This window comes from Pongo pygmaeus, chromosome 2 (genome assembly GCF_028885625.2).
Source record: "Pongo pygmaeus isolate AG05252 chromosome 2, NHGRI_mPonPyg2-v2.0_pri, whole genome shotgun sequence".
Lineage (NCBI taxonomy): Eukaryota > Metazoa > Chordata > Mammalia > Primates > Hominidae > Pongo > Pongo pygmaeus.
Window position 1 is genome coordinate 48,535,221 of NC_085930.1, and position 19,877 is coordinate 48,555,097.

The 19,877-nt window shown below is 38.2% G+C and overlaps 1 protein-coding gene across 2 annotated transcripts in view; it reads right to left on the reverse strand.

Moving 5' to 3' along the window:
- Window positions 1-2,118: 2,118 nt before the first annotated feature.
- The window catches only part of LSAMP (limbic system associated membrane protein), a 651,156-nt gene continuing 633,397 nt past the window's right edge, over window positions 2,119-19,877 (reverse strand). The window contains exons 8-9 of one of the 2 annotated variants that reach the window (XM_054481230.2): window positions 16,311-16,343; window positions 2,119-10,109 (exon numbers count right to left, since the gene is read on the reverse strand). In XM_054481230.2, coding sequence (XP_054337205.1) covers window positions 10,012-10,109; window positions 16,311-16,343 — 131 coding nt within the window. In that variant the 3' untranslated portion in view covers window positions 2,119-10,011. The remainder of the gene's footprint in view (window positions 10,110-16,310; window positions 16,344-19,877) is intronic. The other variant, XM_054481231.2, reaches the window with a different exon arrangement.

Consider the following 19,877-nt stretch of genomic DNA (forward strand, 5'->3'; position numbering starts at 1 on the left):
ACCAGTAAGATGACTCAGGGTGGGCTGGGCGCTGTGGCTCATGCCTGTAATCCCAGCACTTTGGGAGGCCGAGGAGGGTGGATCACAAGGTCCAGGAGATCGAGACCATCTTGGCCAACATGGTGAAACCCCGTCTCTACTAAAATACAAAAAATTAGCCAGGCATGGTGGTGGTGTGTGCCTGTAATCCCTGCTACTTGGGAGGCTGAGGCAGGGGAATCGCTTGAACCTGGGAGGTGGAGGTTGCAGTGAGCTGAGATCACACCACTGCACTCCAGCCTGGCGACAGAGCAAGACTCTGTCTAAAAAATATATAAATAACATGAATAAAATGATTCATGTGGGTCTCTAGATAGTTCATACTAACTTGATGACTCAGGACGGTGGCTGCACGTATTAGAAATACCACCCGTGTAATTCAGTATTGAAGCATTGAATCCCATGATATCAGCCTGACCTCTGGGCAGGGGAGGGGGCGTAGACATTCAATCAGTCATGCCTAGGTAATGAAATCTAGAAACAAAAACAAAAAATCTAGATGCCTGGTTGGTGATACTTTGTTTGTTGTCACATATCAATGTGCTAGAAGGTTAGTACTTCTTCAGTCCACAGGAAGAGGACAATAGAAACTCCCCCACACTAGGGACTCTCTCAGACCTTACCCTATGTGTCTCTCCCTTTGACCGATTCTGATTTATGTTCTTTGCTATAATAAGACTGAAATCCTAAGTATAATTCCCTGAGTACTGTGAGTCATTCTAGCAAATTATTGAACCTAAAGGGTAGTAAGAACCCTGGATTTGAAATGATCAGAAATGAGAGTGGTTTGAGAACCCTAACCTTGCAGCTGGTGTTTGAAGTGAAATAGTCTTTGAAGTGAGACTGTGTCTTTAACCTTGAGTTTGAAAAACTCATTGCAGAAGAACATTTTCAGAGTTTGTTTGCTTTTTTTTTTTTTTTTTGAGACGGAGTCTCGCTCTGTTGCCCAGGCTGGAGTGCAGTGGCACGATCTCGGCTCACTGCGAGCTCCGCCTCCCCGGTTCACGCCATTCTCCTGCCTCAGCCTCCCAAGTAGCTGGGACTACAGGTGCCTGCCACCACTCCCGGCTAATTTTTTGTATTTTTAGTGGAGACGGAGTTTCAGCGTGTTAGCCAGGATGGTCTCGATCTCCTGACCTCGCGATCCGCCTGCCTCAGCCTCCCAAAGTGCTGGGATTACAGGCCAGAGTTTTTTTTTAATAAAATTCAGAATGTGGAGAGATTGGCCCGTAATCTGTTTCTTTGAGCCAGAGGGGTCTAGGAATTTTGGTTCTGTTTGAGATCCTTTTCCCATTATTGAAGCCCATCATGAGTGCTCATTCCTTCATTCCATCCCCCAGCCACCTAACTTGGGATTAATTCTCATGGAGGTGTTTCAAAGCCAATTTGACTCCTAAGAGTAGAACTTCAGATGCTCCCAGTCACTCCTGATGTATGATTAGCCAACTTCACCTCTTTGGACTATAGATTGCTTATTTCTCATTTTCTTTCTATGTATCCTGTGTAATGCAATAGGGCTTCTATAGAGATTCAGGAAATATTTCATGAAGATAATAGCTCTCAGCAGTAATAGAAAACAAACTGCATTTTTTTAAGTAGAAATAATAGGTGGCTGTAGAAGGTACCTTAGTTCCTTCTACTGCTATGAGGTAGCATCTCATTAAAACTAACCCTTAAAGATAACCACTACTATGGAGACTTTAAAGAAAGAGCATATTTTCTAATGTTTTTGGTATCATAACCCAAGGTCACACTCAAGTCTAACAATCATAAGTGTCTTAATGCTTTATTTATAGCATTTCAGTGGTAATTTATACTTATTTCTTTCTGTCCCTTAAGGGAAAAAAAGAAAAAGAAAAAAAAAAAAAAAACCACGTTCACAGAATTTCTTTGCTTAGGTGAAGAAAATTCTTGTAAATACCACATTCCTTTCTGTGACAGACGAGGCATTGTTAGAACTGTTTCAAGTGATTTTTCAGTATTATTTCTGCTCTTCCCTTACATGATATTCATATCATTGGCTTCATTTTCTATTTTATTCATGAAAACCTCCAAGAAGCAGTGCAGTCAACCACAAGATCACTGACTCAGGTCAATGAAGACACATCTCCTTTTCACATTTATTTCATTTGTTTTAAGATCACAGAAGAGCAGAGCATTCATACGTGTAAAGTAACAGAAGAGAGAAACAGAATTTAAATACATTTAAAAAGAAAAGAAAAAAAGCTTTTTTTCATTTTAATTTTTTTTTTTTTTTTTTTTTTTTACACACATTGCGCTTTTTATTTCCTTCACAGAGCTAGTACCCAGGGAAAAAAATCCACCCAATAAACAAAAATGAAAAACCTCGAATAACAAAAAATCCCAAACAAAAAATGGCCATGTGTTTGTATCTTCAAGGGAAGATCAGTTCATGTCTACAGGGCTGAAAAAAGGAATATATTTATATATATATTTATATGTATATAACACTGTTAATAAGGAGAATTCTAACCAAGAGCAGGATTTACACACCCTTCAGTAGAGCAGTGATAAGGAAGGTGGGAGCATTGGGAGATGGGGGAGGGAGTTGGAAGTGTTCTCCTTTGCTTCTCTCCCCCTGAATTTCTTCCCTTTAACCTCCCCACTCCAAGTAAATACTTAGGGAGCAGAACTTGGCCACAGTTCACCAGGACGAACAATTTCCATTCTCTGGTGAAGAGCAAAGACTTAGGGAAGTGGGTTCAAAAGAGGCTCCTGGTAGCTTGGGATTGCTGCAGCGTGCCATGAAGCTAGGACTTCCATGGGTTTTCTTCACTTGCAAGAAGCATATTTGTACTTGTGCCTGGCTTTACATAGAGAGGGCTTGTGCAGAGAAGAATGTGGCTGTAGATGTAGATCCAGGAGCACTGCCCAAAAAGAGGTACTTCTGAAATGACCATGAAAACGGGGAGTTGTCCCATGGACAGGTCATTCTCCCACTTAGAGAGAGCTTCATAAGTAATCTAAGCACATCATATATCCTTACCTACACAAAGTGATGTGATTGCTGGGAAGTGATGAACAAACCCTACTCTTCAGTGACTGGAACCTCCGATGCCTTCTGTTCTTTCAGACAATAAAATCAAAGGACAACTTTGGATAGATGCTAACCTGAGCTTCTAGGACATCTTAGGACAAGAGGATCTGTGCTCAATGCATCCAGAACATGGCACAAGAAAATAATTCCTTATTAATTGCTTGAGAAATCATCCTTTCTGCTTACCCTCTTCTCAGAGAATCTAATTTTCACATTTGATTTTGGCCTTCACAACAATTCATACTGTCTTCAACTCTGTAACCTCTTAAATTGTGTTTATTTTTGTTTTATTTTCAGCTTGTCTTCTTTAAATAGAATTGACTTGTACTTTTTGAAAACAATACTTGTTTTCTCTCCATCTATTTGCTGTATTTCATAGCCTATAATTCAAGCTTTAGGAAACTTATCCCATGAGAAATTCCTTCCAAAACAAAATGTATTGTCTTGCCCATTTCTTACAGATCAGCCTTTGAACCTGCCTGGGACCCCATGCTTACCGCCATCAGCACAAGCAAAAAGTTTCCAAGGACACACATTTACTGTAATGAGATACTTGGCCCAGGATGAGAGAAAACTAATGTTTCCTTTCTTATGCACAATGTCCTCATTTGTTACATGCATAATACCCAGTCTGGCTATTTTCCTTCCTATGAAAGATTATTAGAATATAGTTCCACATTTAGGTTTTATATTATAAACAAGGAAACAACCCCAGCTATGTCAATGTCCTTAGTGTAATTTGAATGTGTCCCTTCTCTACACTGCTATAAAGTTTTGATCAGAAGAAATTTACAGACCGAGTCCAGAGTCCCTGTATTCTAGCAGTTTTGGGTTTAGAAATGAAGACGGTAGAATGATAGTTCTGAGAAGTGATGAGAATACAGAGACCAAACTAGAGATAACAAACAGCTGCTGTTTACAAACAGTGCTGGGCACAGCGCTAAGTGAATATTAAATTTTTATTTAGAATAAAGGTTAGAGTTGAAAGAGATTTTAGAGATGTCAACCGATTCCCTCACTTTCAGGATGAGAAAACCAAGACTCAGAAAGGTTAAATGACTTGCCAATGTCTCACAGCTTTATTTGTGGCCGAACTTGGGGTTAGAACCCAATTCTCCTGACTCCCAATTCAATACACCTTCTACCTCACTTTAAAGTTGTCAGTTTGTCTTAGATGATGAGGAAGCAGTACCAAGAAGACACTTGGAAGTTGATACAACAGGCACATGAGCCCTTAAAACTCCTTCCTGTTGTTTTTTTTTTTTTTTTTTTTCTTAGGTAGATTAGTGCATTTAAAGCCTGAAGTTAATTTGATCTAAAATTTTTATAAGTCTTTGCAGAAAGCTCACTTGTTTCCTGAAATCATCTCCTTGATAATTTTTTATGTAACAGTTGTTCATATTGTAGGAATGATATATATGTCATCCTGTTACATGCGTCAGGCACTTCAAAAAGACTCCAAGAGAACATGCCTGAGAAAGATAACTCCCAGTTAAAAATGATTCAGTCCCTCACTTGCAATATTCAGGATAAATGTATGGAAACATTAGGCTACCAGATAAAGAAAAGGTAGTTATTTCTAGGGTGACTCAGCAAGACATTTCTCAAGGATATAACATTTTTTATATTGCACAATTTCTTAGAATCCAGATGGCAAGCTTTCCCACTGCTTTTGTTGAATGGAAAATAAAAACTGAGTAATATTTTGCTCATCAAGGTTTAGGTCACTTCCTTGGAGCTATTTAAATAAGACATCTTAGATGGTGAGAAATGAGTAAAAAGAAGATAGCTGGGAGTGGATACAGCAGACATGTAGCCCTTAAAACCTTTCCCTCTCTCTTTCCCTTGCTTTGGGGTCAGGTGAGACAACTACAGCAACAGTTGGGACAATCTCCACTTAGATCCTGAAAGACCAAAGAGGTGACTTGAGCAGGATATAAACCTTGAACTGTTCCTGTGGGTCTGCTTCCTTTGGCTAAGGCAACCTTGTATTTGGAGCTTTAGTCGTAATTCTTCCCATTCTGAACTGTGAAACGTTTTGGTTTTTATTTATTTTTATTTGATTTTTTTTTTTCCTTAAGAATCATAGGTTTAGCAGTAGTTGGGCACTGCATGAAAAATGAAGTTTACATAGTTTATATTATGTACATAAACTAGTGATTTACATTGATTTACACATGATTGGTGCCTAATTTATTAATCAGCACGCAGCATGTAAATGTGCTCAAAAGAAATCAAGGTTTAAAATAAGTTTTCCATAATATTCATAAACATTTTCGCTGGTGTAAATGTTAAACCTAAACCCAATGTTAACACCAGCTTCCTTGCCAAGAGAAAAGTGAGATGTACATTCTAGGTGAAAACAAATTCTTTCCTAAGTTTTGGTTGGCGACATTTGAACAGCATAGCTACATGCAAATGAGAATAGTTTACTTCTTTTCTGCTAGTATGCACATAAATGTAAACTCCATTTTGCATTTAGTGAGATGTTTACAGATATTATGCCAACCATGACGGAAAATTTACATCACTGAGGCAAATGCAGTCTTTGGAGAAGAAATATTCTAAACATTTAAGCAAGGAGGAGGCTTCTTAAACTGCATTTTTGTTTCTTAATTCAGGGTCTTATCTCACCATATTTGTGGTATGTTTCACATTTGTCTTCAAAATATTAATAGTTTATGTAGGTCAGATATAGCATTGTACTTACATTTCTCTTAAAAAATGATATCGGTAACCAAGACTAAATGCAGGCTAAAAGTTTATGAGGATAAAAAGAAAAATGAGGACATGGTTAATCCCATTAAACATAGTCTATAAGCAAATTTGTTTTTGGTAAATAATTACAAAATGGAAAAAGTGGGGCTCTATGTCTTTCTACATGAGCATAGATTTTTTTTCTAAACAACCAAATTCAGTACTTTTCTTCCTTTTAAGTTCAAAACATTATTCTTAATTTGTCTTATAATACATACATTATTGTAAATATAGCATCTATAAAGATAAAAAATACACACACATATATATTATTGTTTTCCACAAATAATTCGAGCCCTGCAAAGAACAAAATGAAAAATTCAGGGAGAATAGCCAATAGAAACAGTGAAACCACAACCAACTCAGGGATGGAATCTGCGACTCTGGAGGATTCAAGAAGCTCACAACTTGGTAAAGTAATAACTCAAACAATTTCATGCTGAGGAGTTTAGCTTTTGTGTGCAAAGGAGGTAAGTCCATTTTTGGAGGAGAAACAGATTTTTGTTTGGTCCTCCAAGAACGTGAAAATCACGAGTACTTTTACAAGGTCTCTATGAGTAGCCCCAGTAGTCTGACTATGTAGTAAAAAAATGCCCATGGCAAGCGAGAAGTCTGTCTGACTTGGAAGAGAAGGCAAAGGTCAATGGGGCAGTCCTTCCTGAAAGAAAACCCATCTGCTTTTCTATAAGCCTTAGTTCTTTTAAGACATGGGGATTTCATGTCTCAAAACAAGCAAGACTTTTTATCCAACAAGACAAAACCTTTGCTCAACAATTGCACAGAGCATAATTACAATTCTGCAGTTGTAAAGCCCTGGATAGTTCTCATTCTTCAGGAAGCACCCTGGGTCAAAGTCATTTCTGTTTTTGTTAACTGAAAGTTGGGTCTAAGGATTTCGTTTTACGAATGGTGGAGTTTTACTTTGTATACAAAGGATATTAAATATATTAGCCACTCAGATTAATTGATGAATTTCACTCCTCTCAGTATATTATTTCCAACCAGTTGGTGCTTTTCAGTGCAGGGTTTCAAACTTTGATTACCAAGGGACAAGATTCTTGAAGGAATTTATTCCAATATGATTAACTAAATTCCAAGAAGTCTTATGTTGAGATTCAATGATTTCTTGGTGTCAGTCCTCTGGCCCTACCTTTCCCTGAGCTTTCTCTAAACTATATTTTCCTCCATTGTTCACACTGCTTAGGGAACACTTTCAATCCTATGAGATTTCTGGGGACAATGTTTTCTCTGAAACAGGAGCCAGAAGCAAATTTTTACAATTCCCAGATCCTGCTAGAGACATAGGCAAACACCACATTTAAACATATGTTTAATTATGTTTAATATATGGTCCATTATATTAAAACCAAGGGAACAAATGGTGCTGACATGGCAGACATTTATTTCAATGGAGAAGTTCCTCCCATGAAACTAAGACCTTGTCCTCATGATAAAGTGGAGACAATAAGAAAGCCAGGTATATAATTAAGGCCTGTGACATGCCATGGGGATCTGTTCCTGAAGCTAATACTAACATCCAACTTCTAACAACATCCAACTTAACTCCTTCTACTTTTCTCTTCCTGTATATCTTTAAATTAGCATGCACTTTTCTAAAGCCACACACTTAAGTGTGTGACTGCCTCTTCAATTTTGGGGGAATGCTTATTATTAAAGATGATACCCTTTATTCTTGAGTTAAGAAGACCAAACTGTTAAGAGAAATACCTGATTGTCAATAAACTGATGCTGCATAGGAATATGGCTCACCTTCCCTATATTTTACTAGCTACCTTCTTGGATGAGAATTTGTTTTCTCCCCTATGTCAGAATCTGCTATAAACACTCTTAACCATCCCCAAGCTGAATTTTCCCTTGTTTCAAGTCTAAACTGCAAAATCATGAAAGAAGGCTGTGATAAGCTTCTAAAACAAACAATATAATCACTTAGAAGAAATTAACAATGCTACTTAGATCTTTCTCCCTCCTTCCTTCCTTTCCTTTCCTTTCTCCTTCCTTCCTTCCTTCCTTCCCTCCTTCTTTCCTTTCTTTTTTTCCAGTTACAAAGTTTCTTATTTTATATCATGGAACAGCTATTTACAAGGTTCCAACTTAATGACGTACCATATTTGGCTCTGCAAGATTACATTCAAATATAATCTCAAAATAATTCTCTGTCCTCTCATGAACTGAACCACTTTCAATGCTTACTACTGTGTAAATGAGAGCAAGGGTTGGTTTTCTGACAAAGATATCTACATGCAGAGAGCCAGCTCTCTCTGCAAGACATTTCCTAAGAAATCCTTCTGGCGATGTGGTAACACCAAGCTTTGTGGTACTCATAAATTTTCTGTCTAAATTTATTACAAGTTGCCCAGCAATTTTGGTTAAGGACCTAGATCACATTTCAGTGTTAATGTCAAGATGACTCTTATAGATGTAAATTTAAATGGAGCAGGGAAGATGAATATCATGCAATTCTTAGCACCCTGGCATAGGATAACAGTGGACCACCATGAACAGTGGTGCTGCAAACACCATCAGTGAAACAGAACAGGGATTATGCAGGCAACCAAATAAAACATTAACCTAGAACACTGGGAAAAACATCTGCAGAGGAGCACAAGGAGTGAACTGCTTTTCATTATGGCCAATGCTCTGTATTAGAGCTCTGACAGTATCTCCAGAATACGGTAGGAGCCTGGGCATCTGTTGACTTTTTCTGCCTTGCTCACTTTCACTGTATTTTATCTGAAATAGGAAACAATCTCTGCTCAGGGGAATTCATGGGACAAATGTTATTTGAAGATTAGGGAGGAGGTAAAACAGGGCTGCTTAGGATCTCCAAGTGGTTCATCATTCTTCCACTGGGAGTTGACACTTGGAGACCTTCCTGTTTCTGGGGATTTACTCAACACATGCTGCTCATTTTCACAGTGGAGCAGGGCCCACCCTGTTAAATGCCAGAAATATATGAATCCCTCTGACTCATGAAATGAGAGTAAAATCTGAAATTTTCTCTCCTAGGTCACCTCATCCACGTCATAATTCCTTATACTGTTTGCTTACCCCATCGATAGTAGGCACTTTCATTTACAGTGATATTCTGAGTGACTCCCCACTCGGTTCTGATGATGGGACTAGGAGGAATATGGGGTCCTGCCCTTGGAAGGGGCACAGCTTGGTTTGAATACACACTGATGCCATGTGACAGCCATGGACGGGGGGAGGACTCTGCTCCTTGCCTCTTTCCCCGCCATCTCCCCCAGCAACTTGTTACAGCCGCATCTCACAATTACAATGCAGGACAGTATCTACAGCACAATGAGTCTATGTACACATGGACCATTCCCTTGGCATGCTTTAGAGAGAGACACACACACGCTCACACACATGTACACCCACATGAGAGCGAAAGACTTGAGCACACACGCACAGCGGAGAAAATTAAAATGGCACTTCCTAGCATTTGCGGCATGACTAGTGCTCTGGGGAGGGGGTGGGGGTGAGGAGAGGTGAGGGAGGAAAGGTGGGTAAAAAGGGAGTATCTAGGTTGGGTGTGGGGGAGATAGAACGCACTGGAGGGAGAGGGGATGATCTCTAAAGTTGGAGAGATAGTGGAGGAAGGAAAGCCAGAGAAAGGCTCAACGTAAGATTCCATTGATAGTCTGAAGTGGCTACAAGTCAGCTCAAATGAAAAATAGAATTAAAAGGTTATGGAAATATAAACACCAAAGGCAAGACCTTATTTTTTTCCCCACAGATGAAAAAAGATGAAGGAAGGAAGGATAAAGTGTGTGTTGGGGGCTTAATATCCATCTGGTTCTTCTCTTATTTTTATAGCATCTGGATGTCCTTAGTGTGATGTAGTCTTTACACAGCATACATTTGCTTAGTAGATATAAACATATCCCAGCAGAACCTTCTCCATCCTGAATGATACATAAATTTTTAATGATGGACTGTAAAATTGTTTTAAATGTTGTATTTTCTTCTTCATTTTCTTATTTCCCCCTTCATGTATAAACACACAAAGTTGTGAAATAAACGGTCTCCCCCATCTCTCTCTCTCTCTCTCTCTGTCTCTCTCTCTCTCTCTGTATTCTGTGTGACGCATTTTTGTGTGTTTTTTAAATTATTTTTAAATTTTTATTCTATTAACATTTGCTGAGAAGGCAGAGCAGAGATGCTGCCAGCAGCCACAGTGGTACGGCCAGACTGATGGATCCATTTATTCCTCTCACCGACCCAGGTCCTGTAGAGCAAAAGAGGAGAGAGAAAAAGAGAATGAGTTACATGGGCCCACTGTATGTTATAGCTGACTGCTGATGGTATCAGAGATAAGATCTGGCCGGGTACTAGCATCTCAAAGTTACTGCACTTACGTGCAGCCCAAGAAGGGCTCAAAACCTTTCTAAATCCTTCTCCTCCTTGGGCTACAAGTATCCTAAGGGGCATCATTGCCTGAAACACTTCTAAATACAAAATGCTCTTGCCAGATAAGTCCTTACACTGGCTATTACTAATGCGTCTGATGGTACAGCAGGCTCCTGTTCACCCAGCCTCCTCCTGTTGGCCCTGCCCGAAGTGGCCCTCTGGGGCCAGCACTCATTAAGGTTCCAAGCATTGGTGAGGGTCCTTCAGCAGTCAGACAAGGGTCTTCTGGCCAATTCATCACGGCATCTCCACCAGTAAAGCATGGAACCAATCCACGCCTCCCTCTGTCCTGAGGGAGAGGCAGTAATTACTTATTTGCTAATGGGGAGGGGAACTGTTTTAAAGTAATGCTTATGGCTAGATGGTACCTTGGCAAGGGAGAAAATAAGTCAATACATCTTAAAATCTTAAGAGGCAGCAAAGGATCAACTCCTCCAAACTCTTCATTTGTCACTTTAAAAATCAAAAACAAAAACAAAGACGATAACAACAAAAATAAACAAACACACCTAGAGAGGTTGAGAGGCAGGTCCAAACCATGAGCAGAACTGAGATTTGAACTCACCCAGATTAACCTGGAATGGCAATCCGTGTTTCCTGTTGCCACCTTACTTTTCCCAATATAGACACAATTTGGGGGATGTGGGTGTGGGTCTGAGAGGGGAAATAGGATGGATAGGAAGCTGGAGAAGGGGCTTATGTGTTCATAAAAGAGAGGATTGGGGAGGAGGAAATCAGTGGTCTGGCAGAAGAGCTTATCATCTCTGCCTTGCTTGTTCCATTTTCTGCTTTTGTATAGTTCTGCTCATATTCCATTAAAGTGAAAAAATAGTATTTTTCACTACAGGGACTTTTGGATTTAAGACTACATACTTAAACAATGATGTTCAAAAGAGAAACTGGTGTGACTGTAATTGTCAGTCACTTAAAAATTTTGAGAGTGCATATGAAGATGGATTATGTGTGAGTGTGTATGTGCGTGTGTGTAAAACTATGATGATTTGCAGGTATGATGGAAGCATCCCCTGGTATGTGAATTTTTCCAAAACTGTTTACAAACATACCCAATTGGAGATAGGATAACAGGGAAAAATGCCAAATTCTGTGGTCTCCTAATCTATGCTTTATGTAAATAATAAAAGCAACAACGACAATAAAAACAAAACCACAAACAATTATACAGCACTTACTACACGATTTTGTCACAGCTGCCTCATAAATATAAGCACACAACCATGCTATAAGGTAGATACTATGATGAAACCTGTTTTACAGTGAAATGATCGAGGCACAGGGAGATTAGATGCACTGTACAAGTTTACACAACTTGTAAGCAGAGGAGCTGGGGTTTTTACCCAGGTATCTGGCTCCAGAGTCTTTGCCTGTCAGTACTACACAGTAAAGGGGTGCCTGTAAGTCTCCTGTCAACATTCAGCAAATTAAACTTGGGTTTGATTAAAATGGTCAGCACAAACAAAAACAAGGAGACAACTACTATCATTGCAAAGAAGATTTTTGATAGGAGAGTTTTGGCTAGAATACCTTCTTGAGAATATTAAAAACATCACCTAATATAAAAATATGAACATATACAAACTTTGATCAGCATACAGTATAAAATGAGCTGTATTATGTGGAAATCTATGGAAACACAGAATAAAGATTCAATAAATTAATTATCTAATTTTCTGAATTGTTGTAGGATCATATTAACAAAAGACACCATAGCCACCTTCAGGTTCATGCATTTCATGAGGAATTAAGGTTCAATGAGATTCTGTATCTTGCACGAAAGCACCCAATTAGTAATTGTTGACCAGGTGCTTAAATTCAAGTGTCTTAAGTCAGCTCAAGGCCTTTCCTAATCCACTTCTATGTCTCCTACTCCCACCCTTTTTGGACTTTTGGGACCTTCAAGCTCTCTTAGTGGCAACTTCCCCCAGGGCTTCTGGGCTGGTAAGAATGTTACTTTCCTAACCTTTTAGTCTTTCTATGTACACTAGATGGCAAGAGCTCCTTGGCATGTTTTGTTGTATTTGTGTATTGATGAGGTTTTCAAAACAGAGAAAAACTACACAAAAATTAAAGCCATAGAGGGTTAGGCAAACAATACTTGTGTTTGCACCAGAGATAGTGTAAAACAAAAGGTTTTCAGAAAGGGTCCAATTCTGCTGATTTCCTTAATCTCATTTTTAGTGCAAGGACAGGCTAGATTATCTTGTAGACATCCTGGAGCTGAGTGATATCTTGGGAAGGTTAAGACTAGTCTTATCATTTTATTTGACAGTGGTAAGTATTTGAGAAAGCCAAAATTCCATTATTGAAAAATATATTGCAGAATATATGAACCTAGATAAACATGTTCGCATATAACATTCTTGATAATACATGTATACATACACATACATACAAAGTATATGTTATATACTTACTCATATAGGCACATGATACACACACATATTATTGATCTTTTACAAATAATTCACGATTAGCTGTTATTTTCACATGCTATTCTATGTTATAATGAGGAATCTCATTATAACTGTTAATAATCTTTAATTTTAACCATCATAATATTATTATATACAGTCATATGCTACATTACATTTCAGTCAAAGATGAACCATGTATACAAAGGAGGTCCTATAAAGTTATAGCACTGTATTTTTACCATACCTTTGCTGTCTAGATAAGTTCATATACACAAATACTTACCATTGCCCATAGTATTCTCTATAGTAACATGCTGACAGGTTTTTAGCCTGGGAATAGGCTATACCATATACACTAGATGTGTAGTAAGCTATATTATCAAGGTTGGTGTAAGTATATTCTATGATGTTCACAAGAATGAAGTCACATAATAATGCATTTCTCAGAATGTATCCCAGTCATTAAGTGATGTATAAGTATATTTGAAACTTATTTTGTGCATCAGTTAAAGATATCTTCATCTCTATCAATTATTATTTATTAAGTGCTCTCATATAGCTATTTAGTGTACTTACATGACTTACTCTTTTCATAATTGGGTTTGAGAGTAAATAAATAGGCTTAAAAATACAAGGGTAAATGGGTGGTAGTTGGGAAATCATCACAAGTGTGTATGCAATTATAGATATATGTGACTGCATAGGAGACTACTTCAGTTAATGGCTATTTCAGGGAAGAATAATCAGCAAAATCATTAATTATGTTTTACTTCAGAGTTATGAAATTTCTGCTTATTTGTGGAAATGCAAATGATAAATCTTATTTCCCACACCAGATGGCCAAGCTCAGCAAGTGCTTTCATATACTGACAGATAAAATGAAAGCAAGAGTCTGCAAACATAAATTAGCCTTAAGAATAGATGGGCAAATAGAACCACAATTCAAATTTTGCTATGTCTTTTTCATATAAGAGACAAAAATCATATTTTAGTATCCAACCACATTTTATATATGTGTTATATATGTGCACACCCACTGATGTATGTGGTATCTGGTAAACATTCAGTAAATTGTATTATTACTAATCCAAATGCAGAAGTTTGGATTACAGAAAGAGATGAAATACCAACCTGAATCAAAGGCATTGATTTGTGAAATGGGTCAAGGCTTTTAATGTTGACTCAAGGAACAAAATTCAGCTGCAGCAGGACTGCAAATCATAAGTCAACATGCCAGGTCAAGGTTCTCAACCCCAAGGTGGAATAAGTTAGATTCTGTGTCCAGGTGAATGCTGGACTGCATTTTCCCATAACAATGAAAGAGAATTTGTGATTAAGGGCAAGATTGATAAAACATTCTGAAACTGAGGGATATGAGAATTTTTTTGGCAAGTCTCTAGACTATAAATTTGATTCAGGATCTGGAGCCAATTGATTTGTCTTTCAGTAAAATCTCAAGTAAAGGACCAGGTGATTTTTCAACACCTGTTTTAGCGTATTATTAGCGACACTTTGTAATTCAAATCTGGTCAGTGGTTTTCTGTTGCTCCTCCTAAGAGCCCATTTCTTGGATTTAGGACTAAATTCATTCAAAGGGGTTGTCAATTATGCTTTCAGTGATGCTTGGGTATTCCTTTCAGCCACTAAGAAATCAAGATAAATCATAATTTTATTCCAGTTCGTAGTTCAGCCATACGAGAAAAAAAGCCAGAGGAGTTAGAGTTTGAATTCTCTTAGAATTATTAAGGGCTGATTGAGTGACTGAAAATAGAACAAAATTCTAAACAATTTGTAAAACACTTGTTTAACAAAGGAGAACAGTAATCTACACAATCTCCTAAGAATCTGCTTCCCGTATCATCTAGCCCAGCCGACTAAGACATGTTCGTATCCTGGGAAGACATATTTAAAATGAAGCCTGATAAAATTGACTTTGGCGCCACCTGCTGTCCATTTTCTGCCAGTACAGCTTCCTCGGGGTGAATGAACTGGGGATTAAAGCTCAGGCTGGAGCAAATTAGAGGAGGGGAAATACGGTAGTCCCCCCTTATCAGTGGCTTTGTTTTCTGCCGTTTCACTTACCTGAGGCACATACAATACAATAAGATGTTCAGAGAGAGAGAGAAAGAGAGAAATAACATTCACATAACTTTTATTACAGTATTTTGTTAGAATTGTTTTATTATTATTGTAGTTAATCTCTTACTGGGCCTAATTTATAAATTAAACTTCATCATACGTATGTATTCGAAAAAACATAGTGTATATAGGTAGGGTTCTGTACTATCTGCAGTTTCAGGCATCCACTGGGGTCCTGGGGTCATATCCCCTGCGGATAAGGGGGAACTACTGTATTGATGTTTTCTTTGAGTAATGGGTCTTAAAATCAATTGAATGTGAGCTTTTCCTACATTTTCTTTAGCTCTTTATGCATTTTCTCTACTCTCTATAAAGTGAGATTTTGGTAATACTTTCACATTAAAGTCAGAATCATTGCATCTTTTTCATCAACACAGCAGCAAGTATTTTGGCATACATTTTTTAGAAATTTTAGTCCAATACATAGAACTTCTGGTGACACTGGCAGTTTATATTGTCTTTGAAATAAAAAAAAAAAATGCTATGCTTTATTTTCTCAACCACATATCAAAGCCATAATGCATCACATATAATACTAGCCACTTAAGATTAAAACGTAATTGGTAATCATAGCATTGGGGAGAAAAGAAGGGCTGAAAGGGACAATATTTTATGCCTTCTTGAAGGCCTCAAATGATCCTGTTTCCAAGTATATATTCATGGCGGCCTCTTCCCTGTTGCCTTCAGTGAGGACCTTCTAGCACTGGCCATAAACACGGTGCTGGCCCTTTCTTGGGAGTAAGCAATAACGTGTCCATAATCTCTGTGGCTCTTGATCACTGGTGGGACATAAGTTCCACAAGAATAGATTTCCACAATTGAGAGTGATCTTGGTTGTCACACCCCTCTGAGACTCAGAGAGGAAGATACCTTCATATGAGACAATTATAATCATGTAGATGACCATCAGGAAGTAAAGAGGGTGGGGTCTGGCCACATAGGTGCTTCTGTGGTTTTGGTCTGGGGATAGGCACTGTTAGGGACTAGCATTTATTGGACTTGTAAAGACAGCACCTCAGAGTTGGTAACTACTTGCATTTTAGGGTCTGTTTTATGAAGCCAACAAGTGAATGTAAAATAGGCCCTGCATCTCTTCTGAGAGCCCTGTCACTGGGCAGTGAGCATTTCCAAAATTGCAGCTCTGTCAGAATGAACCATGAATACTTAAGAAAGGGAAAGTAGGAACAAGCAGTAGGGCAAAGCATAACTTGCCCTGTTCCAGGGATTTAAAAATAAATTACTGTCAAGAGCAATATAATGGTCATGGGTTTGATCAGGAACTTCTTGTAAATGAAAAAGTTCACAATTTGGAAAAAATAGTGCCAGATGTGTTATGGAAATTGTTATCACAAATTATTCCACAGAAACTCAAGTATATAAGACAACAATATATTGCTGTGAAATCTTAATTTTGACATATGGAAGGTAACCAAAAATAAGAATCATACCTTTTTGCTTGAAGTGCACGGTGGTACCAATTTCTAAAATAAGAAACATTAAGCAAAACAAAAACAAATAAAAAATCTTTATCAATTAAGAAGAAACACAAAGGTAGTCTGATACTCTCCACTGAAAGGAGAATAAGAGAAAAGGAGGAAAGAACATTTTAATAGGAAAGAATATTGGTAGAGATGGAAAGAAAGGCAAATGGAAAGAGTTTGTGTGGTTGGAACAAATGTTGTGCAGTTGGAGGTGGCAAAAATGATTTGCAGCTTCAAATACCTGATGCTACATTGTATGTACGTAGACAAGTTCAAGAACTCTGAGTACGGAATGTAAAGGTACTCGACTGCAATTTAGTGGAATAATAGAATGTGTCTGATCCATAACTTTGTCCTACCATTTTGCCCTGGTTTATTCCACCCAAGCCAACTGGCCGTCCTGCTCTTCTTCCAACAGATCAAGTCTATTCCAACTTAAAACCTTCATACTTGTTTTTCATTTGCTTGGAATATTCTTCCCTTAGATCTTTGTGTTGATCACTTACTCACTTCATTCAGATTTCTGCTGAAATGACACCAACTCGAAAAGGACTCCTCTCATCATCTTGTTAAAAATAGCATCTTCTGTTATTTTCTCTATTCCTTTACCCTGCTTTACTGATCTAAATAGCACTTACCTGTAACCTGACATCATGGTATGCATATACTTTTTGCCTATTTATAGTTTTGTCTTCTTCATTAGACTATATGCTCCACGAGGGCAGCAACAGTGTGTGCCTTCTCAAATACTGTATCCCTAGTGCTTAGATTAGAGCTTGGCAGGTAGTGGATATTCAATAAATATTTGTTTAATTTATAAATAAGTCCCAGGGTCAGAAGAGCTCAGGTAGGTTAAATATTTGGTTTTTCTTTTAAGTATCTTTATCAAGTAAACTACAATGCTCTTAGGTCTTTGGAAGCAAATATGTAAAACTTCTATAGGATACCACTTTGAAGCTCAGGAACAACTTAGCGGGTGCTCAGATAGAAGAGCCCAAACTGCTGGTGGAATACAGAACCTGTCTTTTTGTCCTTGAAGCCCATCGCTTGCAGTTATTTCTATTTAACAAATGCAACATACTGCAAGTTCATGCAGAAGCCAGCACTCACCCTGGAAGTGAAGCCAGGTTCTATTAATATATAAAACAATGGTCTCCAGCTGTTGACGACTTTCTGTATATGTCTCATCATCTAACCACTGATGTTTTAAGTTGTGTATTAAACATACTGCCACTTGTTTCCTTTCATAATACCAGCTTTGACATCTTTTCTTTGGGATCAACATATTGCATTACAAACTATTGAAAGGCAGTGTGGAGAATATGTTCATGAAAACATGAGGAAACTGAGGCCCAGAGAGATCATTTGCAAAGTGAGAGTCAAAGCTGAGACTGAAATTTAGGGCTCCCACTTCTCTAGACAGAACCTAGTCCATTATTCCACAATACCCCTTTGGCAGTTTTTATGAAAGCAATGCCTGTATGACTCAAGAGGTGTCACTGGGATATTTAAATGATTCAGTACTGGCTGGAAAGGTACGACTCTTTTGCAAAGTACAACTTTCCTTCTTTCTTGCATCAAGCCTCTTAGCTTATTATGGTAAGAATTTTTAAGAACCCCTTAAGGCTACAGAGCGATGCTCTTTCCTAAAAGAGGCCTCAATCCTCAGTGAGGCCATCTTCAGTTAAAGAACACTAAGTTTCTGGTACACAGGCCTCATGGGAATGATTTCAAGCAATTGTTCAGAAATCCAGACAGGTAGGAAGCCCAGTGATTCTGCTGAAAGCTTTCTCTCAACCTCTCTTTGCGTCAGTTTCATCATCTCTAAAATGAGTTTACTTACATGTACCTTATAAATTTGTGCTATGAATTAGATCAATGAATCAACATACTATACTTACAATGGTGCCAGACACATAAATGCTCAATAAATGAAAGTTGTCAGTTTTGTGGTAAAAATCCTACTAGACAGGATTATTAGTGCAATTTTAGTGGAGAGAGAAAAATACATCTTAACAAGTAAGTCATGGCATCACAAGTCCAAAGAATTTATATATATATTTTTTTTATGTATATATATTTTACATATATATTTTATGTATATATATTTTACATATATATATTTTATGTATATATATTTTACATATATATATATATATATAAAACTGCAGCAATATGATGAACAAACACTGGGAGATTCCAGCACAAAAAAAGTGATTGGAGGCCGGGAGCGGCTAACGCCTGTAATCCCAGCACTTTGGGAGGCTGAGGAAGGTGGATTACCTGAGGTTGGGAGTTTGAGGCCAGCCTGGCCAGCATGGTGAAACCCCATCTCTACTAAATTAGCCCAGCGTGGTGGCACGTGCCTGTAATCCCAGCTACTTGGGAAGCTGAGGCAGGAGAATCACTTGAACCCGGGAGGTGGAGGTTGCAGTGAGCTGAGATCAGGCCCTTGCACTCCAGCCTGGGCAACAGAGCGAGACTCCATCTCAAAAAAAGAAAAGAAAGTGGCCGGGCTCAGTGGCTCACGCCTGTAATCCCAGCACTTTGGGAGGCCAAGGTGGGCGGATCACGAGGTCAGGAGTTCGAGCAACACGGTAAAACCCTGTCTCTACTAAAAATACAAAAAATTATCTGGGTGTGGTTGTACGTGTCTGTAATCGCAGCTACTCGGGAGGCTGAGGCAGGAGAATTGCTTGAACCTAGGGGGTGGAGGTTGCAGTAAGATTGCACCACTGCACTCCAGCCTTGCAACAGAGTGAGACTCTGTCCAAAAAAAAAAAGAAAAAAAGTGACAGGAAAGCGGATTGATTAGGGCACATTTGGATCAGGAAAAGTCTAGCAATGTGCCTGCATTAACCTGTCACTGGCATAGGTGTGGGTAAGAATCTACATGTTCTAATGGATTCTAGTGGATCTCTTCGGAAACAGATGCTCCCCTATGAATCAACTAGAGAAAGTTGATTACAAGAAGCATATAAAAAATTCCCAAATATTCTACTCTGTGAAGCTAATATCAGAAAAATTCAGATATGAAATATACATTTGCTTGAAATATCTTTAAAAAGCAAAACAGGTTGCCAGTTAAATGTTAAGTACTCCTCCCTATGCCTGTAATAAATCAACTTCTTTGTGAAATCCTAAAGATCTTAACACTTGGGATTCCATTTTTCTTTAGGAAAAGAGAATAGAATGCTTATTTTGGACTTTTATTTCCTACCCATCACCTTCTGTAGGAGCAGAACATTCTGAGCACATTTTTGAAAATGTGGTTATGTGTTGCCATCTTGTGGTAATACTAAGACATGCTCCTATGTGCTGTCCAAATGAATCACCTTTGTCCACGAGGTGGCAACAGTGGGAGAAAGAAACACTTTTTTTTTTTTCCAGTGTCAGGCCAGGCATGAAATATTACTCTTCAAGAGAGGACTTTTGTTGTTATAGACAGAATTTTTTTTGCATTTAACATCTAAAAATTATTTTTACTTTTCTAGTGAAAACGCAATCTCACGTTCGTGAATCAGACTGCATTGC